General features: G+C 45.2%; 1 protein-coding gene across 1 annotated transcript in view; it reads left to right on the top strand.

The window, feature by feature from the left end:
- LTK (leukocyte receptor tyrosine kinase) overlaps positions 1-15,230 on the top strand; it is a 175,383-nt gene that overhangs the window by 112,798 nt on the left and 47,355 nt on the right. Inside the window, exons 12-13 of the mRNA XM_053284560.1 lie at positions 2,955-3,129; positions 3,437-3,587. Coding sequence (XP_053140535.1) covers positions 2,955-3,129; positions 3,437-3,587 — 326 coding nt within the window. The remainder of the gene's footprint in view (positions 1-2,954; positions 3,130-3,436; positions 3,588-15,230) is intronic.

Below are 15,230 nucleotides of genomic sequence, written 5' to 3'. Positions count from 1 at the left end.
ATGCTGGAACTTCCGGGGGCCATGCAGCCCCCGATCCTTGCAGCCCCCGCCGGCTCTATGACAGAGCTGGCAGTTGTGTGGGCAGCCGATCTGGGCGGCTGCCCAGGCCTGCAGCAGGGATCATCTGCGGGGAGAGCGGGCTAAGTCCGCTCTCCCTGCAAACCCCATCATGGCGGGTCTCACCGATCATGAAACGCGCCTCAAAATCTGCCTTGGGTAGATTATCCCATGGTGAAGTATGCCCTTGCATTTCAAGGTGCTGCAGTGGGGAGTTCTGAACCTCAACCCGGTTCATATATATCATCAGCCATATCGACTGCTTGAAATGCCATCATATGGCAGCAGTTCTGTGTGGCAAACTCTTTGTGTGGAGTGGCTTTCCATGTGGTTCTAGTTATTTCAGTTACAAAACAAAGATGAAACCCCTGGGGTGGCTTGCTGGTTTGTTTTTGCATGGTTGCACAGGCATGATTGAAATGGCTGGAACCGCCTTGGGAGCCCCTTCACAAAAGTGATCTACAGCTTCCTCCATAAAACTGACCACTCATGCAGCAGGTTAATATATGAATCAGACCGTGGATTAAACCTGAATTAAAAAGTCATAGGTTTTTCAACAGTTTTGCTGTTTTTGTTTACTGTGTCTCAACTCAAAAGTTCAGCAGTCCCAAACCTGTGTCAAATGTTTTATTTTATCCCATATGCGAGGCCAATATTCTGCTCTGATCAATATGTCATCAGAGATATATAGGCAGCCCTGTTCTACAGAGTAGGGACTCCTCATTGGTAGCCTAGATGGCAAACAGAGTTAGGAAACTGATCAAAGGAGCCAAGGAGGTACAACAGGGCAGGAGCATAGTTAGGTTAAGTTAGAAGAGGAAACAGAGCTCGCAGGGGCTGTTCGTTGAGATAATCCTGAGGCAAAATTAGAATGTCCAGGGCTGAGAGACAACATTGCAGGGCTGTCCTGGAGGCTGCTTAGAACATGATGAAGATCAGGTGCTGACTTTGAGAGGCATGAAGGTAGAAGAATCCACTCTTCCTGAATCCACTAAAAGGAACGGGTGTTGCACAACAGCACAGTAGTCTCATTCATTTCAATGGGACATACACAAGGGACATTCATGCTAGATTATAACCTCAGGCAAAGATCACTACATTGGATTACACCCGTGACAGGTTTTCTTTCATCAATAATGTGTTTTCCCTCCAAAAATGCAGTATTTAGAACAATTCTGACGTATATTGTGAACAAAGGATAGAATTCTTGTAATGGAAGAATTCTACAATGGGTAGGGTGTAGTCAGTGATGTGGTTGACTTTGTTGACTTCATGGGAAAACTCTCATCTTCCCTGCACTCTATCAGAATACGAGATCTATAGGTAGAAGCTGTTCCAAACAGTCAAGCCAATGCTTGTCACAATTTGGTTGCATCACAATCACAATTTGATTGGATCACAGCCCATTTCTCTGACAATATCTACTTCCATTATAAAGAGGCTAGATACAAATATTTATATGGCATATGGCATAAAAACCTCTGCAGATTGCTGATGGTGCAAAATAACTTGTTGCTAATAACTGTTTCCCATTGCTAATAATAATAATAACTCATAAACTTTATTTGTTAGCCACACCATAACAAATTGTTCTCTGGGCGGCTTACAATACAACATTAAAACATGAGATAAAACACACACACAACACATTGGGGCTATTCTTACGATCACAAAAATTGGGCTAGGAAAATCCTAGCCCGATTTTTGTGATCGGAAGATACTCCGGGCTCACAGCTGAGCCTGGTGGTTCTGGAGCGGCTAACCTGCTCCTGTAGCCCGCCCCTTAGCCCAGGTTTGCGGAGCGAACGCTCCGCAAACCCGGGCTATCTGCTCGTGAGTAGCTGCGCCACGACTACTTGTGAGTAGACCCCCGGCCGGGAGGCTTAAAAGCAGTCTCTCGACTCGGGGGTCTCCCCAGTATGCCCTGCACGCTCACGCAGGGCATACTGGGGCTTCCAGGGGCCGCGCGGCCCCTGAGCTCCCCAGCCCCCACCGGCTCCATCTCAAAGTCAGCGATCGTGTGGGTGGCAATCCAGCCGCCCAGGGCTCCCTGCCTGCTCGTGAGCCGGGAGAGCGGGCTTAGCCCGCTCTTCCCGCTCAGCGCCCTAAACCGAGTCTCACTGATTGTGAGACCCGGTCCATTAAATAATAACAAACCAAAAAAAGGGGGGGGGGGGAGAAAAAACAAAACACTATTTTATTTTATTTTATTTTATTTTATTTTATTTTATTTTATTTTATTTTATTTTATTTTATTTTATTTTATTTCTATACCACCCTTCCAAAAATGGCTCAGGGTGATACAAAACAACTTTAAATACATTTTTTAAAAAACCCACTTAAAATCAGATCAAAATTTAAAATTTTGCTAGTTAAGGAATGGAGTTTGCAGTAAATTTTTTCTGTTTATGAGTCTTCTAGTATGTGGTACTAGACGGTAGCCTTGATGGCAAGCACATATCAGAGTTAGGAAACTGATCAAAGGAGCCAAGGAGGTACAACAGGGCAGGAGCATAGTTAGGTTAGGTTAGAAGAGGAGGCAGAGCTCGCAGGGGCTGCAGGGCCTGTAAGCAAAGGGGCTTCCTTTACTTACAGAAGGTCTCAGGTTCAATCCCTGGGATCTTTAGGAAGGACTGGGAAAGACTCCTGCCTGAAGCCTTGGAGAGCCAATGCCAATCAGAGCAGACAATACTAAACTAGATGGACCAGTGGTCTGACTCAGTATAAGACAGCTTCCTATGTTCCTATGCCAATGGAGAATTGGCAGGAATAATTGCTCTTTGGTGGGTGGGTGGGGCGGGGGGGGGAGGATGTATTTGTTATGATGGGCAGGTTGTGTGAATATGTCATTGGCCTATGAAGTAAGAGGAAGCTGACACTTGGGTCACTGATTGTAGAGGAAGAGCCGATTTCCTGGTGGTTCACATCTTGTGGGGCCAGTGGGCCTCGAGGGCCAACGCAAGCACAGTGTGATAATGCCTATCGCAACTCCAACATTTCCGTGAGTGTGGAGAAAGATGGACAGTTTCAAGGGGTGCAAGTATGGAGAGTGCCAGCATCAAACCGATATATGTGAGTATCATTGTGGTGTCATGATAATCATACTTAGCCTTTCGGCAACCTTTCGGCATACTTAGCCTTTCGGCACATCATTTCAAATGCTTTTCTTAAGTACTCCTTACAACAACCCTGTGAGGTGGAGCAAGTTCTAATACCCCCATATTAAAGATGGGGTGGGGTTGTGAGAATATGTTGTTGAAGTCGCTTTGAAGACTTTGATGTCAGTGGCTTGGCAGTGGGGAGTTTCCAGCTGGAAGAGCTTTGGGACCTGACTGTGATGCTATCATGTTCCTTACTAATTACTGCTACTCTTTTCCAGGATTTCAGCATATGGAGCAGCTGGAGGCAAAGGAGCCAAGAACCACAACAAGCGACCCCATGGGGTCTTTATTTCAGCCAACTTCCAGCTGGAGAAAGATGAGCTCCTCTACATCTTGGTGGGGCAACAAGGGGAAGATGCCTGCCCAGGGGTGAGGAATGCGGCCTGAGCCGAATTGCACCAGATACAGTATTGGGTTGTCACAGTGGGTGGATGGCTTAGGGAAATGCCAGGAGAGAGCTTTCCTTGGCCATGGTAGCACTCAGATTGGGACAGGAATTACTTCTAAGAAAAGGTACTTATTAGTGTGGAGGCTTGGCAGTAGGGATGTGCGAAACAATTCAGGTACAAAACGAATTTGTACCTGAATCTGGCTGATTCGGGTGATTTGTAGACAAAACAAATCACCCCAGATTTGGCCCAGAGTGAGTTGTGGTGGGTGGTAGTGCCCAATGGGTGCAAGGAAGCTACCACCCAGATTTCAAAGGAATTGGGCAAAGAGGTGATTTTTAAAATATTTTTGAAATTGGCATGTCTTTGGGGCAGATTCAGGACAGAAAAGGGGTTTCAGGGGCAGAAGAGTGGGTCAATTAGTAGTGCCCCCAATGGGTGCCTGCTACCACCCAGATTTCAAAGAAATTGGTGAAAGGGGTGATTTTTAAAGAATTTCTGAAGTTTGCACATCTTTAAGCTTTCCCCCCATAGGGAATGATGGGGAATTTCTGCAGCCCCATAACTGCACTTGGGAGGCCCCAGGGTGGCCCAGAGCGAGTGGTGGTGTAGTGTACATAGGGTGCCAACCACCCACAAGCCCAGGGGGCACTGGGTTTTGTTATTTCTGAGGTGTTCTTCTGAGAGTAGATTCTCTGGTACAAATGAGAGTGGATTCAATGTCATCGAATCCACTCTCATTTCCTACCAGAGAATCCACTCTCAGAAGAACACCTCAGAAACAACAAAACTCAGTGCCCCATGGGCTTGTTGTTTTGGGGGTGGTTGGCACCCTATGTGCACTATACCACACCCTGCTCTGGGCCATCCTGGTGCCCCCCACGTGGAGCTATAAGGCTGCTGAAATCCCCATTATTCCCTATGGGGAAAAGCTTAAAGATGCACCAACTTCAAAAATTCTTTAAAAATCACCCCTTTCATCAATTTCTTTGAAATTTGGGTGGTAGCTTCAACCCATTGGGCACTACCACCCACCCCACTCTTTTGCCCCTGCACCCCTTTTTGCCCCAAAATGATTCAGATTCGGAAAATCCGGGTACAAATTTAATCTGGGGTGATTGCGGGGGGCAGATACAGACCCAAAACAAATCAGGGATGATTCAATTCAGGTACAAATCGAAACAAAAAAATCAATTTATGCACATCCCTACTTGGCAGTACCCTTGTAGAGTTGCCTTTAGTATTGAATCTGCCAGCCACTTTGAACTTGCAATAGCCAGCACAGGAAATGGTGGACTGCAAATGTCAGAGGTGCTGAACTTCCTACAAGGGCCACTACAGCATGTCTACAATACATTTAAATTTTTTCTAACATTTTAGCTGCCATGCTTCCACCAAATAATCTGGGAACTGGAGTTTGATGAGGTGCTGAGAATATTCTTTAGAGATTACTAAAGAGATCACTCACATATTTAGGCTCTACACACAATCAACCTGTGGAGCCAAGGAGGGTTCAGCGGGAAGAGTGGGCTTAGCCCGCTCTTCCTGCACATGAGCAGAGAGCTGTCCCTGGGTGGCCGGATCGGCCACCCACATGACTACCGGCTCCATCATGGACCTGGTAGGAGTGGCAAGGATCAGGGGTTGCCTGGCCACTAGAAGATCCAGGATGCCCCGTGAGACTGCGTGGGGCATTCTGGGGGGACCCCCTGAGGCCAAGAGGCTTGTTGGAGCCTCCTGGTTGGGGGTTTACTCGTGTGTTGCCATGCTGCGGATCTGTGCCACAGTGGCATGTGATCAGTAAAATGGGGTTAGCAGTGTGAGCACTCCACTAACCTCATTTTTTGGGGAGGGGTTCTCAGACGAGCTAGCTTCTGTTGAACCACCGGGCTCACCTGCAAGCCCGGTGGTTCTCACGATGGAGGAAAACCGGGCTGGGCTCCCTTAGCCCAGTTCCTCTCCATTGTGAGAATAGCTTTGCAGACTGTTAAATCAGTTTCTTTGGTGTAGAATTTTGTGTAGGTTCATTCCTAGGTACCATGGATTAAAAGCTGCTGCACGAGTGTACTTGGAGGAGCCAGTGAATAATGCTAAAAGAACGGTTTAAAGGGCCAGCATATCGGGCCATTTCAGGTGATACTTCTGAACTGGCCCCACCTGCATGTGATTAGGAAGTGAGTTTACATATTCCACCCATACCAGCATGTTCTTCTAGTTTTCATAACTGTGGTGGTGAGGTTCATCCACACAACCCACTCACACACAACTTAAATACGATGTTAAAGCATTCTGAATGAACTGCCTCCCCCATGCAGTTATGAGAACTGGAATGGTGTGCTGGAAGGAGGAGCATGACTATTATTTATTGATTTATTTTATCATATTTATATACCGCCTGATGTGTGTGTCTCTAGACAGTGTACAGAATTTAAAAAGCAAATATAAAACATAGTAAGGGCAATTAACAATTTCAAAGGATAAGAACAATAAAACAATTTCACAAGATAAAATCAATCCAAACATTTTAAAATTAATTTCAGTTACAAGCCTGAGAAAACAGGTGTATCTTGACGGTCTTTTAAAAAGCAAACAGAATGAGAGATGCTCTTATTCTGACAGGGAACATATTCCAAAGCCCTGGGGTAGCTAGGGATATGCATGAAATGGGTTTTGCGTGTTGTTTCAAGCTCAAAACAAAAGGCAGATGGTCAAAATGTTTTGTTAAAACAGCGGTCAATAAACTGGAACAAAACTCAAAACATTTTGAGGTAAAGATACTGGGATCTTCTCATATAAATGCCTTCCACAGATTCCCTTGAACAGAGAAAATTATTGTTAATAGGGATGTGCACAAAAGGGATTGTGAATTCTGTTTTGAGCTCGAAATGAAACGCAAATGGCCGAAACATTCTGTCAAAACAACCAGTCCGACTGGTTGTTTAGAATGAACAAACTTGAAATGTTTCAAGTGCTTCAGCCATAGGGAACAATGGGGGGATTTGAAACTTGTTCCCATTTTCACCCTTTCCCCAAAACCTCCAAAGGATCCTATGTGGTTTGGGGAAAAGTTTTAAATTTGTTAAAAACCACCCAATTGCCCACTTCTTTTGTTGGTTGGGTGGTAGATAGGACACCCATCATGCCTTATCACACAACAACAAGTATTTATATACCACTTTTCAACTAACGTTTTCAAAGTGGTTTACACAGAGAAATAAATAAATAAATAAATAAATAAGATGGATCCCTCTTTCAATGGCTGCTAGTTGGAGGGCTGTGGGCCACCTCCAGCCTCATTGGTGGGATGCCTCTGAGTACCAGTTGCAGGGGAGTAACAGCAGGAGGGAGGGCATGCCCTCAACTCCTGCCTATAGGCTTCCAGTGGCATCTGGTGGGCCACTGTGCGAAACAGGATGCTGGACTAGATGGGCCTTGGGCCTGATACAGCAGCAGGGCTGTTCTTATGTTCTTATGAAGTGCTCACAATTTAAAAACACACACACACATCAGAGACACCAGCATCAGTCACTGGTGGTACTGTGCTGAGGATGGATAGGGCCAGTTACTCTCCCCCTACTAAATAAAGAGCACGTTAAAAAGGTGTCTTTCTGCCGAGTTAGCACACAGCTCACTTGATGTCCCTAGGAACCACCCATGGGGAACAATTGGGTGTTTCGTGTTTCCCCATTGTTCCTTATGGCCAGAACAAGCTGCACAGAGTGACCACACAAATTCTGCATTGCAATGTGCTATCTTTTAAAAGGGTATTTTGCTTTGAGCTCAAAACACTTGAAACAGCCCATTTCAAGTCAAAATGTTTCAACATTGAAACATTTTGCATATCCCTAGGAGCAGCCACAGAGAAGGCCCAGTCCCAAGTCACTACCAAATGAGCTGGTGGCATCCGTAACCAGACGTCCCCAGAAGGGGCCCTCAAGCCACTGAGGGCTTTATAGGTAATAACCAGGACTTTGTATTTTGCTTGGAAGCATATTGGTAGTCAGTGCAGTTCTTTTCAAACCACTGTGTTATATGGTCCCTTCAAGTTGTCCCATCAGACCAGTCTGCAAACTGTATTCTGTGGCAACTGTAGTTTCCAGACTACGTTCAAAGGCATCCCCACATACAGTGCATTACAGTAATCAGTCCTGGAGGTTACCAACATATGCTCCAATGTGTAAAGATCATTTACCTCCAGATAAAGGTATAGGTGACATATCAGCTGGAGCTGATAAAAAGTGCTCTTTTTGTCCCTGATCACATAGGAATGCAACCAGTTTGGATGTATCATCTGTATTGACTCATATATTCACCTGAATTAAATGTAAACACTCTTCCTGGTCTGGAAGACATTCAGGGCCAATCTAGATGAGATGTTAAATTTATCTATCTATCCTGTCTATCTATCTATCTATCAAACTTCTATACTGCCCAAATTGCACTTTCAGCGTGCGCGCGCGCGCACACACACACACACACACACACACACACACACACACACACACAGAGCCTCTTCTTACTAGTAGTGAGAAGGGCTCCAGAGTGGGCTGTGGGGATGGCGCATTAAACCTACCTTCCCCACAGACAATCCATCCAGCGTTGCTGCGCGCGCTCCCTGCACACCCAGACAATTCCCCATGTGCTGAGGCAGCAGGGAGGGCCGGGGGCCGGAATGTGTCCTCCCAGCCCTTAGAAATACCATGGGAGTGCACGGTGCACCATGGGAATCCCCCCTCCCCTCCCCGGGCTCCCCACAGTCTGGCAGCCAATCGGAAAAAAAGGGTTCAGGGAGCAGTCACGCTCCACCTTGTTTTAATGGGTGGCTATTTGGCAGGGTTTGCTGCCGTGTTGCTGCCGGGATCAGCCCGATCCCAGCAGTTTACACACACACACGCAAAGCTATGCTTTGCTCCCTTCGCCCAGTTTTGCACGCACGTGTGAATAGTCTCACCGTGTAGCAACTTGCTCTTTCAGGGTTAAATAGCCTCTTCAGGAGAGTGGTTTTCATCTCACAAAAACAGCACAGAAGTAAAGGTGTGGTTTTTGTTTTGTTTTGTTTAAGTATTACTGCCTTTAGTCACTTGTGAGAAAGGTGGGGTACAGTTTTAAATAATACAGAATGAAGCACCTTCACTCCGCTGTGACATAGTCCTGATCCAAATTGCAGTCCTATGCAGCTGCTAGTTGTGAGTAAATCTGAGCCCCTAATGAGACATTGATGCATTTAACATTATATCCAGTTGGACCCTCAGACTGTAGGTGGGAGGCTGCGTGTTTAGATACTCCCCCATCTAAACAACTCCTTGTACTAACAAAAGTAACAAATTAGGCAAAAGGTTTCAGCCTAGCTTTCTGCTGGTCATGCTCTTTTTCTGTGTGCAGAGAAGGTTTTTTTCTTTTTGTAGCGGGAGGGGAACACACCAGCTGCAGCCTGAAGTGGCACATTCCAGAAAAAGCTTTGCCCTTGATTCTGCTGAATATATAAACTGGTTCTAAGAGAGATTGAAATGACAATAAGCCTGTATGAAAAGGGGGGGGGGGAATAGCCACAGTGAGTCCATTTTAAAATATTGATTCTGGAATTCAAAATCTGCTTGTCAGCTTGGTTCCCCCTTTCATTTGCTTTAATGAAGCTGCCACATGTTGTTCCTCATGCAAAACATATTGCTCTCCAGATTGGATGTAACTGTTTCTCCAAGGAAATGTAGGTCTTTACTATTATTTATACACTAAAGCTGAAAGGTCGGCATCAAGATCAAATCCCTATTGTGTTCAAAGGGAGGTTTCCTCCCTTCTCATTTGCCTTAATGGAGCAACTGTGCTCAACGATGAGCTGTGATCCGATTCATGCAAAACACATTTCTCTAGAGAGTGGATTTTGCTGACTTTCAATACTGGACTAGGTTTGCTCAGTAATGTCAACTCTTCATTGCATTTGGCTCTGTACAAAAGGAGAATAAAAATAATTTGTATCCACATAGAGTTTAGGGATCAAATCCAGAACCTATAAAAATTAATAGTGATTTTTCCACTGCTCTAATGAGCTTTTGAATGTTTACTAGAAAGGCATGCCAGAAAGACCAAACAATTAAGTACAGTTGGGGTACACAGTCTCAATGAAACTCAAGCTTGCAAAACAATTTATTGCTATCATGAGCTTTCCCCAACATTGAGCTTGCCTTGCTACTTGAGTTGTAGGGCCTGTTGAAGAACTGGGCCATATGAAGGGCCAATTCATGTTTTATGTGCCAGACCAGTTTGCCACATATATGCCATGTGTCTTTTGGTGAATGTTGAAAAGTTTGAAGGAGAAACTCTTGTGCGTAACTACATGGGGACAAGGGTGGGTGTGCATTGTGGAACCAGCTTAAGGGAGAGGAAGAGGAAATACAAGAGATATTGAGGCCATTCACACAATCAAAAATGGTGTTCACCCAGGTTTGGGAGCTATGTGCACTCTCAATTTTCAGTTGTATGGAAGCAAGGTAATAGGAAAACCTGGATAGACGTTCCTGTATGAAACAAGATAAGAGGAAAGGCTACACAGGTTTTCCTTCTACCTTGCTTCCACACAATCACTTCTATCCAGGTTTTCCTCTTAACTTGCTTCCACACAACTGAAAATTGGGAGCACACACAACTCCCAAACCTGAGTAGAACACAGTTTTTGATTGTGTGAATGACGTGTGTGTGTGTGTGGTGTGTGTGTGTGGTTGCATCATCAATGAATGCCGTAATTCATTGAAATTAAACATATTTATAGGTCCACCTTTCTATTCATTGAAGGTGCAACAAACAAGAGAGCTTTAAAATATATCAGCAGAGTGAACACAAAATCACAACTAAAAGTACATTCAGTTGTACATATAATCCCTCCTTCCTCCCTTTCTAGTTTAAGCCTCACTAGCCCAGCTGACCTGACTACAGCTGAAACTTTGTAAAGCTGCCACTGTGTCTTGGCAGTGGTGGAAACAAAAGCATCATCCCTAATTCCACCACCTCTAAGACTAGCTGGGAGCCTTCTGTGAGCCATGTTCTGCCCGCAGTTGCATTCTGTTTTAAGGGCATGCCCTGATGCAGGCCACGGAGATGGGCTGTCTGCATCCTCCCTGCAAAAAAAACATGATGAAATTGTGTCAGAACCTGAAGCTAGAATTCATTTGTTTAAAATATGTTTACCCTGCCTTTCCAGCTAACAAAATAAAAAGGTGAAACACTGCAACAATGAAACCAACATCCAAAAATAATTAATACAGCTAGAGCTGCTCTCTTTAATTGATTAATCTGGGGCATTTTTATACTTGATTAAAAGAGGATTTTTTAAAGCTATTCATCTGACTCATTAAGCAGGCAGCAGATTGGTGGTGGCGATGTTCTATAAAGTTGCACTACCACTTGCATAAGAGGAACCACCCAATGCATGGTAGACAACGGGTTCACCATTTGCACGTATACAGGCTTGTGCAATTGATACCCCTGCTAACTGAGCAAAGTGGCACCTTTTAAAGAGGTGATGGTCTTACACTGAGCAGGGGGAGAGCAATTACAGTCATCCTTCACCAACTGCTAGGGTTCTGTTTTGGCAAAATTTCGCCGTTGGCACATTCGCAATTGGCGTGGCCTTAAAGCCTGTGGGAAATGGGGTCAGGGGAACCACAACTGCAAAAAGACCTAAAAATAAAGAAAAAAATACAAAGAAATTGCTAAAAATCAGTTTAAAATCCTGTCATATCACCAAGAGTCACCAAGAAGAATGAGCAGATCGAACCTCTGGGAATTTTTTTGAACCTCCCCCCAAACACTCAAAGGCATTGTAAATTGGCAAGGGACAGCAAGGTCAGCAAGAGAAATGAGCAGATTGAACCTCTGAACCCACACACCCCCAATAGCTGAAAACCCCCCAAATTCACTAAAAAAAAACCCCTCACTAACCATGGATACTCAGGTCGCGTTTGGGAAGACCTGTCTCAATTTCCCATTCGCATATACTCAAAACCACGGTTGCTAAAACCATGGTTGGCAAGGGATGACGGTATCCCTATCCAGCCCCAGCACAGCATCCCTCCAATGGGTGTTGCTGGTGTCTATCTTGTGCTTTTTTTTAAGAGAGAGTGAGCCCTTTGGGACAGGGAACCATCTTATTTATGTCATTTATTTTTATATGTAGACCACTTTGAGAACTTTTATTTATTATTTATTTTATTTGTTCAATTTTTAGACCGCCCTTACAAAATAGCTTTTGTTGAAAAGTGTTATATAAATATTTGTAGTAGAAGGTTGTGCAGCAGCTTGCACAAGAATTTGTATAAGGAGTTCCCTATTTGCATATATACAGTCTTATGCAAGAAGTTGTGCTAGCACAAGAGCTAGTCTGGAAAAGATTAGGATGGATTAGAAGTATGGATTAGATACTTAGATTAGTATGGATTAGATTAGAAGACTAGTCTTCTTCATACAACAACTGTGTGCCCTTATGCTAGTGCAACAGCATTTACACTATTCTGAATGCTACCCATGGATTTTAATACCAGCACTTCTACGAAGTGCATTCCCTGTGCTCTCTCACATAGGAAGGAATGCCTCTTCTGTGCTGAATCCAGGGGTGGATTAAGTTCTTTGCTGCCTGTAAGCAAAAAAGATTTGCCACCCTGATTCGAGGGCTTGGGGTGGAGGGGCAAGTTAAATCTTTTTTTAACCTTTTTAAACTGCCGGTGGAATGGCGACGGTGCAGTGGGGATGGTGGCAGTGATGGGGGGCAGCCGATGGGTGTGCAGAGAGCCCTGAAATGGGTCGAAAATGGCCCAGCCTCTCATTTGGGTAGGAGGCTGGCCCACAGAAGGAGCTCTTGCTGCTGCCTCCCCTGCCTCAGTCTCCCCTCACTGCTGCCAGCGCCGCTGGAGTGCCACCCCTGCTGGCAACCCCCCATCTCCACTACCAACCCCTAAGTGCAGTAGTGGTTTTAAAAGGTTAAGAAAAAGATTTAATTTGCCCCTGACCCCCTGAAAATTTTCCACCTCTCAATATTTGCCACCGTAGGCAAGTGCCTATCTTGCCTATGCGTTAATACGCCATTGGGTGAGTCCCTGCAATGGCACATGCATGGAAACTAAGAAAGTATGTGTCTTGATTCATAAATAGTGTTCTAGTCATGTAATCAAAATTTAACAAATTTAATAAATAGTTTAATCTGTTGAAACACACATTGAAGCTATTCTCATGACCAGGGGAAATCGGGCTAAGGGAGCCTAGCCTGATTTCCCCTAGTCATCTGCTGCCACAAGAGCCACGCGGCTCCCAGCCGCAAACTGCAAAAACAAGCCCTCCCTTTAGTTAGCAGAGCAAGTGCTCAGATACCCCCATCTTGTGGATCGTGTGCTGCTGCAGCGTGGCTCCACACTGCGGCAATACATGAGGAGACCCCCACCGGGAGGCTGAAACAAGCCTCCCAGCCCCCGCGGGTCTCTCCGGAATGCCCCACACACTTGCACAGGGCATCCCCTGCTAACTGGGCAAAGAGGCACCTTTTACCGTGGTGATTCTCTTTATTTCGCAGGGGGAGAGTAACTGGCCGTATCCACCCCCAGCATAGTACCTCAAGTGACTGTTGCTGGTGTGTGTCTTATGTTTTTAAAAAATATATATTGTGAGCCCTTTGGGGACAGGGATCTATCTTATTTGTTTGTTATTTCTCTTTGTAAACTGCCCTGAGCCATTTTTGGAAGGGCGGTATAGAAATCAAATTAATGTGTAGGACCAGGGCCAGTGCTCTGTCCCTGTGTGTTAATTCCTGTGTATATAAATTGAATTAATAATAATAATAATGATGATGATAATAATAATAATAATAATAATAATCCCGGAACTTCTAGGGGCCTGCTGGCCCCCAATCCCCGCCTCCCCTGCTGGCTCCATGACGGAGTCGGCAGTTGTGTGGGCAGCCGATCTGGCCTCACAGGAACAGCTCCCTGCACTACCCCGAACGGCGCTTCACACCGATCATGTGAAGCGCCTCTTTATTGACTAAGGATTCTTTGACTGGTTGACAGCATTAATTTTAACAGCCTAAGCAGTTTAAGGAACAAAACTTAAACATCAGCAGAACAAATGACAAGGTCAGCAGCCCCATGCCTTGCAACGTCTACCATAAAATAGAAGAATATCCACACCTCATTAGGGGAAGCACTCAAGAACCTTAGAATGCTTCTGGCACAGAGGCTTACACAGGAAATGGTGGTCTCAAAGCTGTGTAGGGCCCAGGCCGAGAAGAACTTGAAAGACAGGTAGCAGCCCCTTGAATTCAGCCCAAAAGCAAAATGACAACTAGTGCAATAGGTCTATAATCAGCTGAAAATACCTTTTGCGCAGCTGCATTTTGAACCAGCTGCAGCTTTTGGATTGTCTTCATGAGCATTACAGCAGTTATGTATGAGCATTACAGTAAAGGATACAGAATATGGATTAGTGTTGCAAGATCCATTGTCTCTAAGAAGGATTGGATACTGCCTGTTTAGAAGCAAGTCAGAATCCAGGTTTACTCTGAGACTCTGTACCTGGTCACATGCAGAAGTGCCTCCTCTATCACATGCAAAGTTAATGCCTCCAGAGAGTATTGTCTGGATTCACTGGCCGTTTGTTTAATCTCATCCCATTCAACCATAACTTCCACACATTGAGATAGCTGCTCCTAGCTATATAGTTAAAGAAATGTAGAGTTGAGCGTCATCAGCATATTGATCATAGCCTGTCCCAGAGTTCCAGATTATCTCACCCAGTGGCTTCATATAGATGTTAAATAGCAGACTGATTCTTTCTCACTACTGTTAAAATTGGGATAGGAGGTGGGCTGCCTGATTGGCATGATCACCAGAACCCATGCAATTCCCTCCAGCTCAGGTTGCTCCTGGCAGGGCTAGCCACGAGAGACTAGAGTCCTCCTATCGTGATTCTCTAGTTATGAGAAGTCATGTGCCTCTTCTACCCAGCTATCAGCCGTCAGCATGCCCTCCCCCGCACAGAAACCATAGAGAGCTGTGCATGCAATGGCTTCCATCAATGGACGTGCTAGCCTGCAAAGTACACACTGTGATCCTGAAGCTGGAGCAGCTTTGGCAGGGCTGCATCTGCCTCCTCCTTCATGTCCAATGGGAAGGCAGCCGCTGACAACATGAAGCTTTTCCAGTCTTCTGGCAGTGCAAAGCATTCTGGGAAGGTATATTCAACCTTGGAGGTCCTTCCATGGAGGGGTGGGGCTTACAGCTGCTGCATTCAGCAACTGACCTAAAGCCTGCCATGATAGTATGTTTGCTGGGTTTGCAGACCCAAATGGACATGCTGCTCATGAGCCACTGATAGGATAGGAGCGCACCCGGTTTCCAACCCATCCCCTAATGGTCATGTGAATGGAATGGATTTACTATTGGAGATCATGTTGAAACCTGGCATTGGATCCTGAGCCTGAAAGATGCCAGGCAAGGATTCAGCCTACCTGCTGGTTTCCTCTTCTAATGACTGGTTGGTTTTGATTATTATTTTTATCTCACATTTAAGACAAGCTGTGCTTTTGCTCTTTCACATAAGAAGGAATGCCCCTTCTTTCTTCAGGATCCTCAAGAAGGTAGCTTCA

The sequence above is a fragment of the Hemicordylus capensis genome, chromosome 1 (genome assembly GCF_027244095.1).
Source record: "Hemicordylus capensis ecotype Gifberg chromosome 1, rHemCap1.1.pri, whole genome shotgun sequence".
NCBI classification, from domain to species: Eukaryota; Metazoa; Chordata; class Lepidosauria; order Squamata; family Cordylidae; genus Hemicordylus; species Hemicordylus capensis.
Note: the sequence above shows the minus strand (reverse complement) of the source record. Positions and strands in the feature narration are given on the sequence as shown.